General features: G+C 38.2%; 1 protein-coding gene across 4 annotated transcripts in view; it reads right to left on the bottom strand.

Annotated features, from left to right (window-relative positions):
- Nucleotides 1-19730, bottom strand: part of Pvf3 (PDGF- and VEGF-related factor 3) — a 73674-nt gene that overhangs the window by 27275 nt on the left and 26669 nt on the right. For 2 of the 4 annotated variants that reach the window (XM_070218167.1, XM_017149147.3), the window contains exon 1: nucleotides 15232-15908. The exons of the other annotated variants lie outside the window; for them this stretch is intronic. In XM_070218167.1, the coding sequence (XP_070074268.1) occupies nucleotides 15232-15882 (651 nt within the window). In that variant the 5' untranslated portion in view covers nucleotides 15883-15908. Of the gene's footprint in view, nucleotides 1-15231; nucleotides 15909-19730 lie in introns of those variants that run through there. 4 annotated transcript variants of the gene reach the window in all.

Below are 19730 nucleotides of genomic sequence, written 5' to 3'. Positions count from 1 at the left end.
CTCTGGTCTAGCTTCTCAAATTTTACCTATTGAAGCAGAAGAAGTTAAAGACCAAATAAAGCGACTGAAGATGAACAAAGCCCCTGGCCATGACAGCATTGACGGAAAAGTAGTTAAAGCTTTGCCAGTAGCAGCTATTTCGTTCCTTACGCGTATCTTTAATGCTATGATTGTTCTTTCATATTATCCGGAGCAGTGGAAGCATGCGAATGTTGTTATGATCCCCAAGAAAGGCGTCTCTCCCCGCTGTGCAGATTCTTTTCGGCCTATAAGCCTATTGCCAACCTTCTCTAAGATTTTTGAGCGAATCTTACTAAAAAGGCTTTTTAGTGTTCATGTGTTTCAGAATGCAATTCCAAATCATCAGTTTGGTTTCAGGAGTCTGCATAACGCTGCTGAGCAAATGCATCGGGTTGTCAACCATATCCTTAAAGCATTTGAGGCGAAAAAGTATTGTTGCGCAGTATTCCTAGATGTCAAGCAAGCCTTCGATCGAGTCTGGCACTGTGGCTTGCTCTATAAGCTGAAACCCATTCTTCCCCTGACATACTTTGATCTCCTTCGCTCATTTCTAATTGGTAGAACCTTCCAGGTGGATGTTCGAGGATCCAAATCTGCCTCAAGGCCTATTCTTGCTGGAGTCCCTCAAGGAAGTGTGCTGGGTCCTGTCTTGTATACAATATTCACCTCGGACCTTCCGTCGCCCAGAGGCAGGAATGTTTTAACAGCTACCTATGCAGATGACACAGCATTTCTGGCGACAAGTGCTCTGCGAAGAGAGGCGACAGATATGGTGCAGGACATGCTAAATGAGTTTGAGGCCTGGGCGTCGAGGTGGAACATCGCAGTTAATCCTGCCAAGTCTCAGCATGCCACCTTTTCATTGAACAGGCTGAACACTTATCGCCTAACCTTAGACGGGACTCCAATAAAGCACTCGGACACGGTTAAGTACCTTGGGCTCACTCTGGACAGGCGGCTTACCTGGAAGCAGCACATTGTGGCAACCTGCGCTTCAGTAAGGCAAAAAGCGGGGAAAATGAGATGGCTTCTTCGTCCGGGCAGTGGACTATCGATCACGGCGAAAACCCGGCTCTTCAAAGCAACCTTGATGCCTAGTTTACATTGGGGTATACACTTCTGGGGCACTGCCTGTAACACTTCTATAAAAAGAGTTGAATCCTGCCAATCCAAAATTTTAAGACATATGATAAACGCCCCATATTATACAAGAAACACTACTATTTTTCGAGATCTCAAAATTAATCCTGTTTGTAAATCTATCACCAATTCTGCCACTCGCTACAGATCAAGACTCATCTCCCACACAAACAGACTTGCCCTCACACTTTCCAGACCTATGAACAGAAGAAGACTAAAAAGATTGCACCCATCTGACAATTGGATACTTGGACGGCACGCTTGTGGGAAACTCATTCCAGACTTAGACGCCTAGACTGCAACACTGCTAAACTTTTGTAACCAATCTTTTTATTCACTTTTTGTTAATTTTTATTTTTTTTTTTCATGGGTGAAAGTGAATTGAGTTTCACATAACACTCTTCAATAAATATTTGTTATGCATATCAAAAAAAAAAAAAAAAAAAAAAAAAAAGCAATTTACTCCTTCAATTTAGGAGTCATCGGTGTCAACTGCTGTTGAATAATGCTTGTATAAAATATTCCAAATTCGTTTAGAAAGTGCGTGCTTGAAAACGCCTCCAATTTTAGGTTTTTTAACAGGGTGCCAAGCCCCGAAATCACATTCAATTATTCCCTTCACACCAGAGGAATTATGCAAAAGTGTCAGAGCTATTACAGGCACCCTACTTCTCTCCCCTTTCAATTTTTCTCTAGAGAAACCAGAACAGGATTCAAATACCAGGCAGAGAAATGCCCCATCCCACTCTTTCTCCAAGAGAAACGTGGGCACGCGACAATTAGCACTTCATTGACACATGTGCGACAAATGTAGAAAATTGGGGAAGAGAGAGGGAGTAAGGGCGAGAGAGAATCGGAGAGAAAGAGATGGAGAGAAAAAAAATCCCTCTCTGTTTGCGTGTCGCTTACCGAGAAATGGAGCATTTTATGCTCCAATAAAAATAATTAAGTGGCGTAATTGATAATGACTTTTTTCCTTCGTTGTTTTTTTTGTTTGGTGTGCCTTTTATTTTTCATGTCATAATTTTGTGAATTTATGGCATCGCTTCTGAAAGCGTCACCAGAGTGTTTTTTCTTTCATTTATTATTTTTGTGCGGCGTCAGAAGCGTGACAATTTTATAATCGATTGTGATAAGTGCGAGGGAAGCGAGTTTCGGGGGAAAAGTGGATGCAAATGTGAGCCCCGAAGCTCTCAGCTAATTACGAATGTTTGTCTGTGCCGTCAAATGAAAGTGCCAGTGATAGGAGCAATTTTCCAAATGTCATCAAAGATCAGTGTGATGCAAATGTATTTTTAAGTGACGAACTAATTTCTTTACAACCTCAATGTAATGAGGGATAAGTCAATTAAATGGGACAAACTAATTAAATATAAATATTAATTGTTTAATATGAAAATAAGGAAATATCAAAACAGGAAATTATAATCAAGTTTTCAATAGAACTTAAAAAAATTTGTATAACCGTTTTAGGTAATAATATAAGCTTCAAAACAAACCATTACTCTTTAATAAAACTATAATAGCTAAACCCTATCATTAAGAAAAGCTCAAACTTTAAATAGAAATATAAAATAGCCATTGCTACAATTGCATGCCTGTCGGCTGTTGAAATCTTTTGCAACGCACTGTGTGCCTTTAATTTATGTTGTGCTGGCCAGAAATCTTTATTTACGCTCTCAATATTGGCAACTTCAACAAGCTCATAGATCACTTTAATAGCATTTGGCCTGTGCACTCCGTCTCTTTCTGTGCACCGTATTGTCCGTCTCTTTCGTTGGTTCTTACTCAAAGTGCCCCCGTCTCTGTCTCTCCGTTTTAGCCATCAATGGAGGCCGCCTTTTTCACTTCGGTAGGCAGACGAGTGGAGGCGGTGGGCGTGGCAAAAGTTCAACGGTTCGACGAAGCACTTGATACTTTTTATGTTACCGTTGTCATTGCACGTTGCACTCTCCGCTTGTCAATGGCAGAGCTTGAACAAGTTTTTTCCTTCCCCAGCATTTTTTATCCATTATTCGATTTTTTGCGAACTTGACTTAGTCGGTGTGTGCACAACTGTACAACAAACAGGAATCATGTTGGGAATTGTTGATGCACTCGAGATACTCGAACTTGCAAAAAGGAAAAGTGAATCAGGATGGCAGCCGGGCGGAAATCCAACTAAATCAATGTTGAAGACCCAATGAAGTCGAGCAGAAATAAGGTAAAAATTGCAAGAGGTGTTGAAATCCAACTGAGAGTAAATTTGGAATTGTAGATAGTTTTTAAGCAAATCTTAAAGTTTTTAATTTACTTTTCAAATTTGTGCAGAGTTTTTTTGGATTAAAACTAATTGGTTTTGATTCTCTTTGACAATCTTACCCATGGAAAACAAAACGCAATCTTTTTCCTTCCTAAATTTGTGTCTCCCACTAATTGATTTAAATACCCATTAACAAACAGGGCCGCTTTAAAACAAGGTAAAACTCATTAGAAACCAATGAAGATCCCACAAGAAACGTTTTCCTTTGGAGAGAACCGCGTAATTTATTGAGTATTTCCAATGGCTGACAATAAATCTCGATTAATTTCCCTCCCCAAACGGAAGGTCAAACAGACAAACGCTAATTAGCATTGCCCACTTTCTGTTTCGATTGGATCTATTTCAAAATGTATCGGACGAGTGCATAACTTTTCCAGTGCCCACTCACTGTTTGATTTCATTTTCGTTTCCACTTCTATTGATTGAAAATATTTGTGCTCAACTCGGATTTGTGACAAGTGCTGCATGTGGCACTTTTATTTCAGCTTTTTGTTTATTTTCATTCATCTTGTAGAGCCTTTGAGAGGAAATCCCCTTCAATGTCGTGAAATCTCCCATAGTAACACAGACGGTGGTCTTTAAATCTCTTAAGGTTGTTGGTGTCTTTAAATGGCCCTTACTTGCGTTGTGAAGTTTAAATTTTTGATAAATAAATAAAAATGATTTATGGTTAATACAGGAAAATATAATAATTGTAGTCTTCTCTTCCTGTCAAATTCCCTAACCTTCTACAAAAAGATCACAGCAATGACAGTTGCACGCCATAAGCCCTGATCTCGATTATTTTTCATTCCCTACCCTATTATTATCATATCAAAAGTCAATGATATTCCACTCGAAAGATGTTCATGTCCCACAGCTACTTAGGCCATGGAATTCATCATCATGGGAGCTGCTGACCTCCACATATCGACACTCATCTCATCACCATAAACCGAAGCACGAACTCTGAACTCGTGTACACTCCATTCCACTCCTTTGATCAATTAGATGGCTTGAGAGCAGCACTTGGCTCATGCCAAATGCATTCTATGCACTCTAAGAAATATTTATACCCGTTACTCGTAGAGTAAAAGGGTATACTAGATTCGTGCAAAAGTATGTAACAGCCAGAAGGAAGCGTTTCCGACCCCATAAAGTATATATATTCTTGATCAGGGTCACTAGCCGAGTCGATCTAGCCATGTCCGTCTGTCCGTCTGTCCGTCTGTCCGTCTGTCTGTCTGTCCGTCTGTCCGTCTGTATGAACGCTGAGATCTCAGAAACTACAAAAGCTAGAAGGTTGAGATTTCCCACACATATTCTTTGGCTTCCTACGCAGCGCAAGTTTATTTTAACCGAGCGCCACGCCCCCTCTAACGCCCACAATCGCCCACTAACGATTTTTAAATGGGTCCTGCGCCCTTTCTTCATCTTTAAAGATTTCCGAGAAGTATAAATGCAATTTTGTTGTGTATATTTATACCTATCGAAATGTAGAAGACATTTTTCAAATCGGACCATTCATTAAAAAGTTATACGCAATCAAAAATTATATATCTATCTCCCTCGCACTCCCTTTAGCTGAGTTACGATTATTAGTCGGGACACCAACCCGACACAGCGTTCGCACTCCCTTTAGCTGAGTGACGGGTATTAGATAGTCGGGACAACAACCCGACTATAGCGTTCTCTCTTGTTTTGAAATGCATTTATATTAATATTAACATAAACTGTCATAAGAACTTCATTTTTCTTTCAGACTTAGATAATCACAAATTGTAGTTAACATTTTTAAGATATTCTTAAAAATATAAATAAAAATTAACAAAAAACACATCGTACTTGTTTATTAAAAAAAAAACATTAGTCGCTAGGTCGCTTAGTCGTTAAGGAATAATAAAGTTTACAAAAAAAAATAGTTTGCAGTAATTTTTTTAAGTGTGAATTAACGTGGCGCCTCGAAAACATAGAGGGAGTACTAAAGAGAGGGACGGGAAAAGAGACAATTTCCATTACAGACATGCAATAGGGAAAAGCGGGAAAACTCTTTGCTGGAACTAAAAGGGGAGGAGAGTTACGAGCGCCGTCTATAATTTGTTTGAAGACACTGTGTGTGACACACTTCAAGTTGTCAGCATTTGATGGCACACGGTGGCCACTCGGTGCCACTCCCAGTCCCAAACCCATTCCCAATCCCCCCTGAAATCTCCCCCCTTTCAGACCCAATTAAGCAATTTGTGGTCGACCATCACATGAAACACGCACGCTGACCATTGGCATTCAAAAGACGAAAAACCTCTAATCTTGGCCAGTTTTTTATATGCCTTTAATGGCCAGGAAAAATTATATTCCAATTTTACTAGCGATAATAAAAACAATTTTCACTTTGGGTCACAACACTAGTTGACATTTTCTATTATTTGACATCTTTTATGTGATCGTTTGACTTCTGTGGCTAAGCATGAAAGTGAGGGCTTTTATTACCGTTTATTAGATAAGTAATAGTTGTGGATATAAATGCGTTTTTATGGAGCTTATAGTGGAGTTGGAAAATGGGTCAAAGATCGTGAAAGATATGAAATTTGATAGAGCAGTAAACCGATTTTCAGTCTGAATCATAATTGATAGAATAGGGTTAATAAATTAGACTGACATTCCCTGGAGAAAGTTTTCGGGAATTTAATTATTATTAAATTAAATGGGTATAAAAAATTGTATTTTTATGGGGTACAGTTTATTCCCTATCCAGATCCTCTGTAATAAGGCAAATGTGTTTTATACATTCGAAGAAAACTTAGTTTCTAAAATTGTATTTATTACTTTATCTACTTATTTTGTTTGTTGATTTTTAGTCTACTTCCAATCCATTGAATTTGCACCCCATACATTCCAAACTTTACGAGATTTTCCTGACATTTATGGGTTACTTAACCCCCTCAACGAAATCCACTCAGCCACTTTGGCGATTCGAGTTGAAAACTCCAACTTGAACTCAACCTGCTCGTGGCACTCTGAAGTCTGTCTGAAATTTATGGTTGGTTCTACTTAGCACAAGTCAGAAACGAAGCTGTCATAAATTTGGCCGAAATATGACCCACAAATTGCTGCGGGGCGACTTGGCCCGATGATTTAATTAAGCCGAGAATTAAAAGCACGAACTAGGCGCCAAGAGCAGGAATAGAGAAAAATCCACAAGGCAAAAATAACAAGTTTATCTGACAGAAACAAGACAAGAAGTCAACATGTGGTGGAGAGTTCAGTGCAGGCCACCCATCAACGGCCTGTCAGTTAGTCATCTGCTGGATCATCATCACTATCTGGTTCTGTTTCGCTTTTTGCACCAGACATAAATTCAGTTAGCTGCACTGCATACGAAAGTATCTTGCAGATAGTATCTTTCTTAGTTGATTCGTTAGAAGGCAACATTGTGCGGTTGACTAAACGGCAGACTGCCGGAATGACTGACTGCTGGAATGCCTGTCTGACTGAATGACTCAATGCGTGTGCACTTGGCAATTGCCACTTCACTGTAGGGGCATTCGCTCCCCATTCATCCCAGCATCCAGTATCCAGTAACCGAGTATCTGCGTATCTCTCGGATGCAATCTGTGAATCGCCGTTGGCAAGTCAAACATTGTTTCCCACTCTCTCCCTTTCTCTTTCGACCGATTCGACCGCCCGCATTTTCAATCAGTTTATGTCAGTCGAAAGATTTGACGAGGGCCTCAATTTTCATTTTTCGTTTATGTCGCTTTTCGGTAGTCAATTAAATTTCCCCAGAAATTCAATAACCAAATCCAATGGCATTAAGAGAAGGGCAACTTGTCACCGCACAGTTTTGTTTAGTCTTTGGAGAAGTTAGGGTGGGGATAACTTACCTCAAAATGGGAACTCAACGAATTTCTGGAAATTTCGGGGTACCGACAATTCTATTGATTAATAGCATTTTAATAAATTAAACCTTTGTTTGTACGCAATAAATACAATTTATTAAGAAGGTATCCTGATTTATAGAGATTATATTCCTTTTGTTTCCTTATTGGGCATCTAGTTTATTTTCTTATTGATTGTAGCTTAATCTTTTTAAATAAACACCAAGAATATTAATTCTTTCAATTCATCATTCCATAATCGGCAACTTTTCGCCTAATCTCATTAATAATATTACTTTCCAAGTCAGCTACCTTATTCGAATTTGCATTAGACTTGACCCAGGAAATTCTTTGAATTTTTTCTCGAATTTGTCCCCTCAAGCAGATGAATTGGAGAACCCTCGGCTATGAATGATGTCTCGATTCTCGATTGGCTTCATTTGGTTGCTCAACATGCGCATTGTTGGGCTTCATTAACTTTTGCTCGGTGATTGAGACATTTGCACCAGTGCTGCCATTTTGTCCTCTTTCCGGACAGATCTGTCCCTTTTTTAACGACTTTATCCGGAAAAAAATTCAAACATCCCCTATCCGGAAATCTGTCCTTTTTTCAAAGATAAGGTTTTGAGTGTTATTTTTGCTAGTCGAAAGTGTATAAACCTGCTTTTATATGCTAAAACGCCGTTTTAACCATTATTTTATAAAGTTCGGCACTTTAAAAATAATTATTTTTACAAATTATCAAAGAGATGTAATGCAGTCGATGGACTTTCTTTATAGTACGATTTTTGCTGTAGCAAAAAAAGAGGAAAACACTTTAAAAAGTTCTCAATTTTTACTCTCAGCCTTTTTGTCAGAAAAACATTTCATATTTGAACGACTCTTATTCGGGTTTGACGCAGATATTGCATTTTTTTGTATTACCAATATAGTTACTTGAAATGCTTTTATTATTTTAATAATTTTAGATTATTACGTATACGCACAAAAATTGACCATGGTAAAATGATCAAACGAAGAAGGTTGTGAGTCGGGCGCAATAGATCATTACATAATTGAATTTAATATAAAATCCATTTATATTAAGTAAATATATCACCCTTTGGTAAAAACAGAAAAATGGAGGCGCATTTACTTTTGTCCTTTTTTTGTCCTTTTTTAAATTTTTTTGTCCTCTTTTTCCCTGTTTTTTTTGGCTTTTCTGTCCGGTTTTTCAAGCTGAGTGATGGCAGCACTGATTTGCACTCGGTTGGAACATTCGGAGAGCAATCGCCAGCTCGGCATATTTAATGGCTTGCCAAAAGATTTTTTCTCACATTTTCTGGGTGAAGTTTTTCTTTTTTGTTTGAGACCTTTTTGATTTTTTTTCTTTTTTGGGTGGGGAAAATCTTCTATTCTTGTTTCTGGCTTTTCGATTACTGGCTCGGATTTCTCGCTTCTGTTGTTTATCCGGTCAAATAGCTTTGTTTATAATTTCTGGGGAAGTACAATTGGTTTTTTCACCTCAAGTGTTTATTGCAAGTAAAAAGTGCCACTTGCACTTGGAAACAGCTGCTGCACTGCAGTAAATGCATCGAAATGGAAATAAAAAAGGAATGAGGACCTTGGGCCGTTGAACTCAAGTCCATACAAATGGAATGTTCTTGTTTCAAGGTGGAATTCACAGACTAAGGTAAACAAAACAGAAAAAAGATTCTCACAGATCCAATATTAATATTTTTCCTAAGTAAACAAATCCTAAAAATAAAAAGTTTTTGGAGCAGCGGAAGTCCCAAGTAATTATGAAACCATTAATATCAATAACAACTTATTAATTTATTACCTTTAATTATAAATCGCTTGTCTTATACGTAGTGACTTGTTTATTAAGACAACATTGGGATAATTAATAAGCTAATTAAAGCAAGGCAATTGTTTATTCGAATTTGATGAATATTAAAATGATTTTTAAATTGAATTACTTTCTTTTTGCATAATTGTTTAAGCCAAATCGAAGTGCAATAATGCTAAAATCCTACGTATGAATTATTCTTAATTTTGTTTAATTATGATTAATATAATTTTAAAATCGTCTTTTGACAATTTTTCTTACTCTTAATTTGTAAAGCTTATGTAAAGGGCCCTCGTATAAATCTACTTCATGTTTGAAACCCTTTGTCTGATGTCACCGCTTTTGAGGTCGGACAATGACAGTATTTAAAAAAAAAATTGTACATTGTTTTTCCACCCAACCCTTCGCTATTGAACAACATTTTGATGATGTTTTAGATGTGTAAACACAAATCAATTGGTGCGTGGACCATAATAAATTTGTGTGTGTTTTTTGACGAAGAAAGCAAAGAAAGACCTACAAAGCGAGTTGCAAACGTCAAGACCACACAACCGAAAAGACCAACATTTGAGGCGACTCCGACGTGATTAATGGCCCAATCCGGCAAAGGAGGGTAAAGAAAAGTGTGTATTATATCTTATGGGGGAAAATTGAAAAGCCAATCGCATTGAGGGAATTTTTCGGGGCTTGTATTGATATTGCCGGCAAAACAAAACACCACCAAACAAATGATGTGTCAGTGGTGCCGCTCAAATTCGACAAGGCAATCAAAATGAAGTTACCTCCAATTCGGAGGAGTCATCAATCACCAAAGGTCCAAGAAAAAAGAAGACGGGACACCCAGTAATTGGAGTAGAAGAAAGCAGTGTTAAAAACGAGAACAACGAAAACGATTTAAAATAAATTAATAGTGGTAAAAACTTGAAGGGGGGATATGAATAGGGCTGAGGCAGTTCCAATGTTTAATTAGTTTGCAGAACAAAAGCCAGAGGGAGGGAGATATATAACTTCGTTGGCTGTTGTTGTCTTGGCAAAGTGTCTGAAAGTTCAGTTTAATTAAAGCCACAAGCCAACAAGATACTATGTGTACATGGCAGAGCACAAAGTGGGAAGGCAGCGCAGAGGTACAGTAAACACTTGCTAAATACGTTGAAAAATAATTTTTCTTTTCGTACTTAGATCCAACAATTAGATAAAATAAATCATCTAAAAAATCAACGAGAACATTGGATTTTAATATATTTTATCAATCAGATATAATATAGAATAATCAAATATAATATCCAAGGACTCACTGTAGTTTGCAGATATTAAAATCCAAAGCCTTTGCATTCCGACCAAAAGCAGTGCAAACATTTCGGCCATCATTGGCTTCTGCACGTTGATATGAAACGGAGAAAAATGAATAGAGAAATGCAAAGGGGCGGACTTTGGGCCAGACTGTTTGAAGCCCTTCCACAATAAATACAAGCAACTCAACTGAACAGGACTTCCCCTTCTCAACTGGAGAATAATTAATATTGTAAGCAAAACCTAAAAAATACACAAAAGCGTGCCAGAAAATAAACCAACAGAATATGGCATAAAATTGTGTGGAAAACATAAACACAAATTAAATGCAAAGCGAGCGCAATGGGCAAAATAGCAAAAAAAAAAAATGAGGACAGCAAATAAAATAGCGAAAAAACAAAAATTTAATTCTGTTCATGCCAAGCACAAAATAAGAAAAATGGAAAATCAAAAAAGAAAAGCGGAGTCGGAGGGACGTTGGTAAGTTGCTAAGGCCGCGGGCGAATTTTTGTGGGAAAACGATGGGGCGGTGGGCGTAACCGTCACACAAATTTTTAGTTAATTAAAACTAAAAGTGAAAATGCGCAAATTGCGGGTAATAAAAGCGCTTAAAGCGACACAAGGGACACCAGAGGGTAAAAGGGAAAATGAGAGGAGGCAAAAAGAAGCGGGCAGTGATGACAAAATGCAAATAACGATATACAACCGAAAGAAAAAAGAAAAGTGGGCAAACCACCGGAAGTGAAGAACAGAATAAATAATAAACCAAATACAAAAAATATTTTTTTTTAATGTTAAATTAATTTCGTAACACACCAATCAATGGCTATGCTTTGTAAAAATATAAATTAGGCAATTTAAAATATTTAGTTCCAATTAATATCTTAAAAGAAATTTTTAAGCTATATATTTCTTATTCTTAAAATATCCTCAGAATTTCCAGTGGAAGAGAGAACCACCATCAAGTGAAATAAATAGGAAAATATGCAGGCTGCTGTAGACGCAAAAAGGAAAGAGCTAAAAAAAGTGGAGAAAAGAACGAGACCGAAAAACAAATGCAATTTACAATGCTAACACAAAAATTGGGTGAAGAACTGTAAAAAAATTAAAAAAGAAACGACTACGAAATAAGAAAAAATATATATTGCGCTGAAAAACGGAATGCATAAATAAGAAAGGAGGAGCTGCAGAGGAAAAACCTGTGGGAAAACTAATGCTATGCTGGGAAAATGCGTATATAGGGGATGGGGGTTTTTCGCTTTGTTTAGTCGCTGAAAAGCTGGACAGCTGGGCACAATACAATGGCAGGGAAAATGGAGAAAAGCAAGGAAAATGTGCGAAATGAGGCGCCACAAAAAACAAGCCGACTATTTAACAAAAGGGAGAATGCAGGCAAATAAAGGGAGGATCCCCAAAAGGGGGTTCTTTTTGTTGTACTTAAGGTGACAAAAAATTAGCACGACTACAAAAGGATGCTTTCTCAAAATGGGAAGGGAGTGGGAAAACCTTTTCAGTCAAAAGATGATAGACGACCCTGCATTAAATAGGGGCTTCTGTAAAACCTTAATTTATAATTAAATGTTAATCCAATAAGTTACTTTTACAGACAGTAAAAACTATTTTTATTTAGATAAACTTACAGTAATATATTTTACAAAAAGGTACGCCAAAACAATATTGTATAATATAATTATTAAATTTCCCCAATTAACTAGGAATAAAGTGTAAACATAAAAATTGCGTATAAACAATACCAATTACCATTACCAATTAACCATACACGTTATAATGCAAACTTGAAAACTATTTAAGATCTCTCATAAAGTTCTAGCATTGCATTTCGCTCTCCTTCTGTATATCGCACTTATTTTCCTTTCCCAAGGGAAAAATCCTGACACAGAATTGGAGCCATGCTGAGTTTTCTTTTCTTTCTTTTGCAAAGCTTTTCGCTGACCAGCTGAATAAAAATGTAAAAAGCATGCAATGCAAATACAAAATGCAGATTAAGTCAACAAATTTGGTGTTAAAAAAAATGGGTGGGACTTTGGGGGTTTTTAGGGGTTGGATTTTCTTTGGTTTTAAGAACAATGGATAGTGTATCTCCAAGATAGTAACCGCAGTTGCCGGGAACAGGGTTTACACGAAGCATTTTTTTAAAATTGTTTTACATTTTTTCCCTGTCTTTTTACATTCCTTTTGTTCTACTTTTTCATTTCATTTTCTCCATTGCATTTCTCGCTCACTTTTGCATGACAATTAGGTGCAAATGAGTTAAAACGCATGGCGCAAGGGAATCTGTGAAATCCTAGCCACTTCACCCAAAAAAGTGATTCCAACTCCCTGCTTCATTTCCATCCCAACCACTCTCTAAAAAAGTTCCAGCTTTCCTCAAAAATAGAGCAGATTTTTCTTATTTTTCCATGTTTATTTCAATTGCACTTGTCGGGCCAAAAAAGTGTTGCTCTGAAAAGGGGTGGCCACAAAATAAATTTCCTAAAAATAAAATATTACTGGTAGTGGAAATTATGAAAAATGCCGAGTAAAGTGGCTGAACCAAAAAAAATCATCATTAAAAATTAGCTTCACTAATTTGTGTGAAAATTGGGTCACACAGCGAGGGAGAGGGGGCGTTTGTGGGGCCTGCATTTGGCAAACAGGGGCGTGGCAAAGGGGGCCAAGTCAATGAAGCCACAAACGTTTAATTGTTTTAATGCTTTGAATTAATTGAATGTGCAAGAGGCAGTGCCTCCAATTTTCCCCACAGAAGCTGCAGCTGCGTTTGTTTACGCCCGCCAAAATGTTTGAAGTGGCTCCCGAGGAAAATCCAATGGTGGTGGGGGAAAATCCGGGGGGAAGGCCGTGGGAGGTGGAATGGGTGCCGCCAGTGAAGCAGAACGAATTCGAGCTAATAGACTGATTGCAAAAGTTACAGCAACCACACAGGAAAAGCCAAGGGGATGAGGAAAAGTGCCAGGGAAATGGGGAGTACGTTAGAGAAGTGAAAGTGTTAGGAATCGATTTGAAAAGCAAATAAAACTGACTGCTGGATGTTTAAGCAAAAGGCGCCAAATAAAAGTGGGTGGGAAAACAGAAGAAAATCGAGAAATACATAGAAGATTCAGTGAAGTAAGGAAGAGTAAATTTAAGTACTTTGGAAAGGCCAGGGAATCGAAAAGTCTGAGATAAAAGAAGTCCCACACTCGCTTTTATAATTAGATGCCATAATTGTTTATGCCCTAAATGTGAGTTAGCACATCGTTAAATCAGAATAGGAAATCAAAAAAAAAGGAATTTGAAAATGTTAAAGCTTAGCGATACATAAATACTAAATAGTATGCTAATAATTTCAAATGTAAATCTTTCCGAAACTATTAGTAAGTTATTAGAATGCATTTGTTGTTTATGCAGATAATGGACTAGTCATTAATTACTGTTTAGACTAGAAAAGTACTTCAGGTGAAATTTATGTATACATATATGGAAACATATTAGAAAATATAATCCCCAAAACTAATTTATGGATTTATACATATTATGACTTATTTTATGAAAATACGCATAAATTGTTTATGCTTTAATGTTTTTTATATGATAAAATTAATGGTAAATTGTATTGTATATATGTACTTTTCTGGTTTAGACACAATACCATTTTAGTTCAAAAGACATTCTTCGATAACCACACAAGTTCTCTCAATGTCGCCCGAAAATTCTTAAAAATAGTTACTAAATAAAAAATTCCAATCTTATGATCATTTGGTTGCTAACTGCTGGAATATTCCAGGGAAAACTGAGAAATGAGGGGAAGATTCCCAGATCGTACACATTTTGCAATTAATACGCATTGGTAAACACTTTGCATTGCTCAACATTCGATCGCATAAATCTCAATTGTATCTGACCAATTACCCAGGGCAATTAATAATCACAAAAAACAGCCTAATCGACTCGAAGCGATCTGAAAGGAACGTGCCGTGCAGTCACAATTAAAACAAATTAATTTGTATGCCAAGTGGCAAATTCTGCGGGTACTAAGACAAAAAGAAATCAAATGAAATGTAATGGGGGTGAGGAATCCGAATCGAGGTTCTCTAATTGAAATGAAAAGTGCAAATTGCTTGGCCAATTCTAACCTAGTAAGAATTTACATATATACATGAAAAAATCTGGGCAAAGTTAAATAATGTCAACCTGTCTCATGTTGTCAGCAAAGCGATTTATTGCATTCAGCAGTAATCAAATTATACAAATATTGTTGTTGTGCATGCATTGCAAATCAAATCTGTTGAATAAACCTATGGGTTTTCATTGTCCAATTAAAGTATTGATCTCGTAGGTAGAGTTTACTTATTATCTTAAGTGGAATGTTTGTTGCTATTAATTAGCTCTGATTTTGAAAAGCCATAAGCCAGGTTGGCATTTATTGATTATTATTCTGTATTATATAATGCAATCTTAAACTTATGGCTATAGCAACTCATTTATTCAGTTTATAAGAACCAAATTGCTTTAATCAAGGAAACAACATATTTATATTCAGACATTATTTATGTTCTTTTTTTTTAATTTATTCAGCTGATTACGTATTTAAATGTATGTTTTTCTTTGATAAACGCTCATATTTTGAATGCAGAGGCATTAATGGACAATAAGGGCTATTAAAATCGCAAAAAGTTTTTTAAATTGCAAAAATACCAAGCACGCTGAGATTCCCGAGAATCCTTCTTTGCTGCCCAAATAACTTCCTGTTTTGTGTCTAACCCATTAAATCGAGTCCCCGCGGATTCACTCACATCATTATCCTCCGATTTGGCATCATTGGGTTCCGTCGATGTCGCTGTCGTTGTCAGCAGTTGTCGCTGCTGTTGTCGCTGCGCCAGCAACTGCAATTGATGTTGCTCCTTCTGCCGCCGATGTGCAATTTCGATTTGCTGCCATTGCCGCGGGGAGAAGGTCCCCATCGTCCCCTCATCGCCGTCGGTTTGGATGGTGTGCAACTCGAGATCTTCGTTATCGTACTCGTTGTACTGCAGTCTGCGCTGGGAGTCCAAAATCTTGGCCTTGTCATCGGCAAAACGCGGTGCCTGTCTAATGGGCTTCTTGGCCAGTTCCCTGGGCTGAGATTTATGCTGATGATGACGCACTGGCCGGCTGTGAGGTTCCTCTTGCTGTTGCTGCTGCTCTTGCAGATGCTGCTGCAGTTGCAGTTGCAACTGCTGCTCCCACGCCATCTGATGTTGCTGCTGCCGCAGATGATGTTGCTCGTGTCTTAGCCGCAATTCCTCCTGCGGAATCTTGCGCGTTCTGGCTGAACTTTTATCACGTTCTCGTCTGAAGTCATCAGACAACACTTTCTGCCAGCCATTATTCTGAACATTAGCCTGGGCCTCTAGCCGTACGAAGTTGAGGAAAATCAAGGCTAGCTGCAGGGTATTTAGCTGCATTTTGTTTCAGCACTTTTTCTTCGATCGCTTTACACTTCTTTTTCTTTTTTTGGTATTGTTTTCTACACTCCACTTAACAAACGGTGCCGCGATCCTTTTCTTTTAGTTTTTAAATTAATTGCGGCTGCTCTAATTAATTAGGGGTTTTCTAATTAATTGTTTTACATTTCTCGTAATTTTTTCTATGCTTCACCAAACCGACTCTTTTAAAAAATGTTGAAATATTTCCACAGAATCTCGGAGATTTTTGTGGCTTGTCTAAAACATTTTGCGCTTGTTGTTAATGTGACAAGCGTGGCATAAATCATAAGCTAACCGAAAAGTGTGTCACGCATTTTTTGTGAATGAAAAAAGCCGCTTTGTGAATCATTTGGCTTTAATTGGAGGCCAAGAGAATACTGGCACACAGACGCAAAGGAAATCGGCTAGACAAACAATTGATTGCCAAATGCCAAGTAATTTTTTTCCTCTGTTTTTTTTGGAGCAAGTTCAAGATGTTGTGCGGGGAAAACTCAAAAACACGCGTGCTGCCTGTTGACCATTTCACAATCCACAAAGATACTCGGATACCGATACCGAATACTCGGATACAAGTGAGCAACGCACATACAGATACACACAGGCCCACAAGCGACACTCGAGATAGCGAACGAACCGACGACCAGAATGATAGACCGTTGAATGCTGAAAATTTTCGAAAAACGAGAAAACGACTGCAACATTTGTTGCTCCGGCCTTTACACTAGCAACATTTCCCCTCATTTCTGCCGTGTGGATGGTAAACAGAAAACAGCTGGCCGGCATAAACAGAGAGTCGCGATGGAGAGCCAGAGAGAAACCCGCACCCATTCTCTCCCCCACCCACTGCGGGTGCGCACGTGTGGGTGCAGCAGCAACCTGCAACATGTTGCCGCTGCATCTGCAACACGCTCCCACCGTGGGCAACTCGATTAAAATTGCACTTTTTGATTGTTTGTTCAACTAATTCTATTACACTAGTTCCTTTGAGCAAGATTAACATTCTCGAGCAGCGGGAAATAATGGTTTTCGTGCAGTCTTTGATGTGCATGGGTTAATTAGTTCTTCAGATAAGTAGGTGCTACCATTAAAGTGCAATCAACCCGACCTGAAAAATTACAAAATCAATTGCTAATAATTACTTCGGGCCCTGCAATGCTAATAAGGAAATTTTTCATTTTTTTAACTCTTTTTTTTATAATATACCCATTTAATTATAAGATGTAATCAAGTTCCAGAACTCTGAAAATATTGCATTGGTAAATAATTAAAAATTATCAATTATAAAAAACATTTAATTATAACGAACTAAATTTCTACCCAAAATAATTTAATTTAAAAAAAAAAGTTGTAATATTCAGGCATTGCAACAAATTGACATACTTTTCTTTTGTATGATTAAAGCACCAAGAACAATTCGCCCTGACATATGTTTAATAAGAATCTGATACTTTCAACTTTTAAACCGCTTCCCTTACTGGCCTAAAATATTTCCTGGGCCTAGCACGCACCATAATTCACTGGAATTAGCTCAGACATGCCATTGTCACCCAGCCTGATAGGTCGTCTTTAGGTCCTTGGAATACCCTGAGGACTTGGGTTTTGGGTCTTGGCACTTGGCACCTCGACACTCTGGGATTTTGGCACCTGCCGCTTTGGCAGATGCCTGGGATTAGGTCTCGGTCACGTTGATGATGACCCACCCATTGTGCGATGCACTTTTCGCCGTTGTTGTTGTCAGCAAGTGGGCCTGCTGGATGATTGATGGGCTCCACAAGGGCATTCCAGCTGGCGAGCTGCGGGCACGCATTATAATCCTCAGAATTCACCTGTCCAGCTGCCCACCCCCCGGAGTATCATGATGATGACGATGAGGCCGTGGCAGAGGTGTTGCCCACTTGCACTTAATTGCATGTTTGGTCAGGCGAATCAACGCCCAGGCCAGAAAACCGCCAAAGTCAAAGCCGAAAAACGCCCCTGGAATGCGCAGCCCACTATTGCCTCTTCAGAAAACTCCCCGCTCATCTGCACTGAGAAAATTGTAATGTAAATGCAGTAAAGTTAAAACTTTAGTTATGCTTTTTTATTACATTTTAGATTATTTTGACTCCCATAAGAAACGGAAGAAATTTAATGATATACTTTAAGAGGTATTATTCCTCAATCAACTTCAGACAAATGTTTCCAACTATCGTCGATTTCGCTGAGTGCAATCTCTCTGAAAGGGGGAACCCCACTGAGTGGAGATGGCGGCCGGCGTGGAAATTTATGTGGCCAGTTGGCCACGGCTAGAAGAGCTTTGGGCGCGAGGGGCAGCTATGGCAATACCAACCATGTTATTGCTCCGCTCCTGCTGTTGCTGCATAATTGATAAATGTTTACAAATTATTATGTTTCACATACAGCAGTGGTGGCGGCGGCAGCTCCAACAAAAACACCATGAAGCCCACCCAGGCGAGGATGCCCCACCCAATCCCCTTTTACACAGCGAACCTCGTGTGCTGATTTTGTTGTGCTTCGGGGACTGGTGAAAGCAGCCGCACATTTTTTTACACTTCATTATTTGTAATACACTAAAAATATAACTCTCCCAGAGTTATATCGTAATTGTGGCTGACATTTAACTATAATTAGTTATTTCATTGAACAGTTAGGGTATTATTAATTCTTTATGCAAGCTTAAAATTTCTTAAAACATTATGTAAAAAGAAAAGCGTTTAGTTCAACTTAATATTTTTAAAATTTTTTATATTAAACTATTCTAATAAACTTAAAAAACAAAAAATTAATATATATTGGTCAGAACAGTATTTCGTTTAGGGAATAAACAAATATTGGTTTTGCGACAAAAATAGTTTTTTCTTTTCAGTAGCTAATAATATTACCATTAACAAATTTTAAATCAGTTTTACGTTTTCGTAAAATATCAGTTTTAAGAGTATATACCGGTTCGGTTCTTAGGGCGTACTTTCTCCATACCTGTTCCTTGCCTTTTATTTTTTGCCCCGGCCGCTTTGCCGTTTTTCTCACGATGAGGCGCCAACTGCATTTTCATTTAATGTTTTCTGTAGCCGCTAATTAAAATGAATCCACGTAGACAGGCCGGCAGAAAAGGAAAACCCAAAGGTAAAAGGGGAGTCTGTTCCATTAGCTGCGGCTCCTATTGTGTAATGGATCGGGGGCTATATTTATAGCCAAATGAAATCGTTGGCAGAATCATTTTCCATCGAAGGATGGCTGTTCCACATTGCCCTTGGCATTAGCTTTTGTTTTACTTTGCAACATTCTTTTTTTTATTCCAATTCACATTTACCGCATTCAATTTGCCTAAGTTGCCATTCGGTTTGCGAGGAGAATGGGAATTGCAGGGGGCAGCAGCTGCCGAAAGAAATGAAATCGAATTCAATACAAAATGCAAATGAGGCAGAGGGAACCGCAAACGAGGAATGGCATGAGAAATGAGACGCCACCGAAATCATAAAAACCAAATTTGAAATTGATAGGGAGGATTCACAAAGGAGGAGGGATAACTCAATTCAAAATCGAAGCCAAATCGAGAACAAAGTCATCCCCTAATTGAGATGAGCTCCTCCATAACCAGGGGTCTGTCAAAGATTCTCACTATCTGACAGCCACTTCCTGGTAATTATTGAAAATAGTTTGCCCACCAACAATGCTGATCTATGACACTTTTCCCTGCGTTTTTCCGGGGCGAAAAACTTTTCATTGCCCTAAACCGCTTAGCCTGAAAATGATGAGGGGAAAAGCAAATTGACTCAAGATAAAACTGCCAGGGCCCAAGGCCAAAAACCCTAACCAAAAAACAAAAA

Source organism: Drosophila takahashii, chromosome 2L (genome assembly GCF_030179915.1).
Source record: "Drosophila takahashii strain IR98-3 E-12201 chromosome 2L, DtakHiC1v2, whole genome shotgun sequence".
Classification (NCBI taxonomy): Eukaryota; Metazoa; Arthropoda; class Insecta; order Diptera; family Drosophilidae; genus Drosophila; species Drosophila takahashii.
The sequence above is the reverse complement of the archived record's forward strand: the minus strand, read 5'-3'. Positions and strand labels throughout refer to the sequence as shown.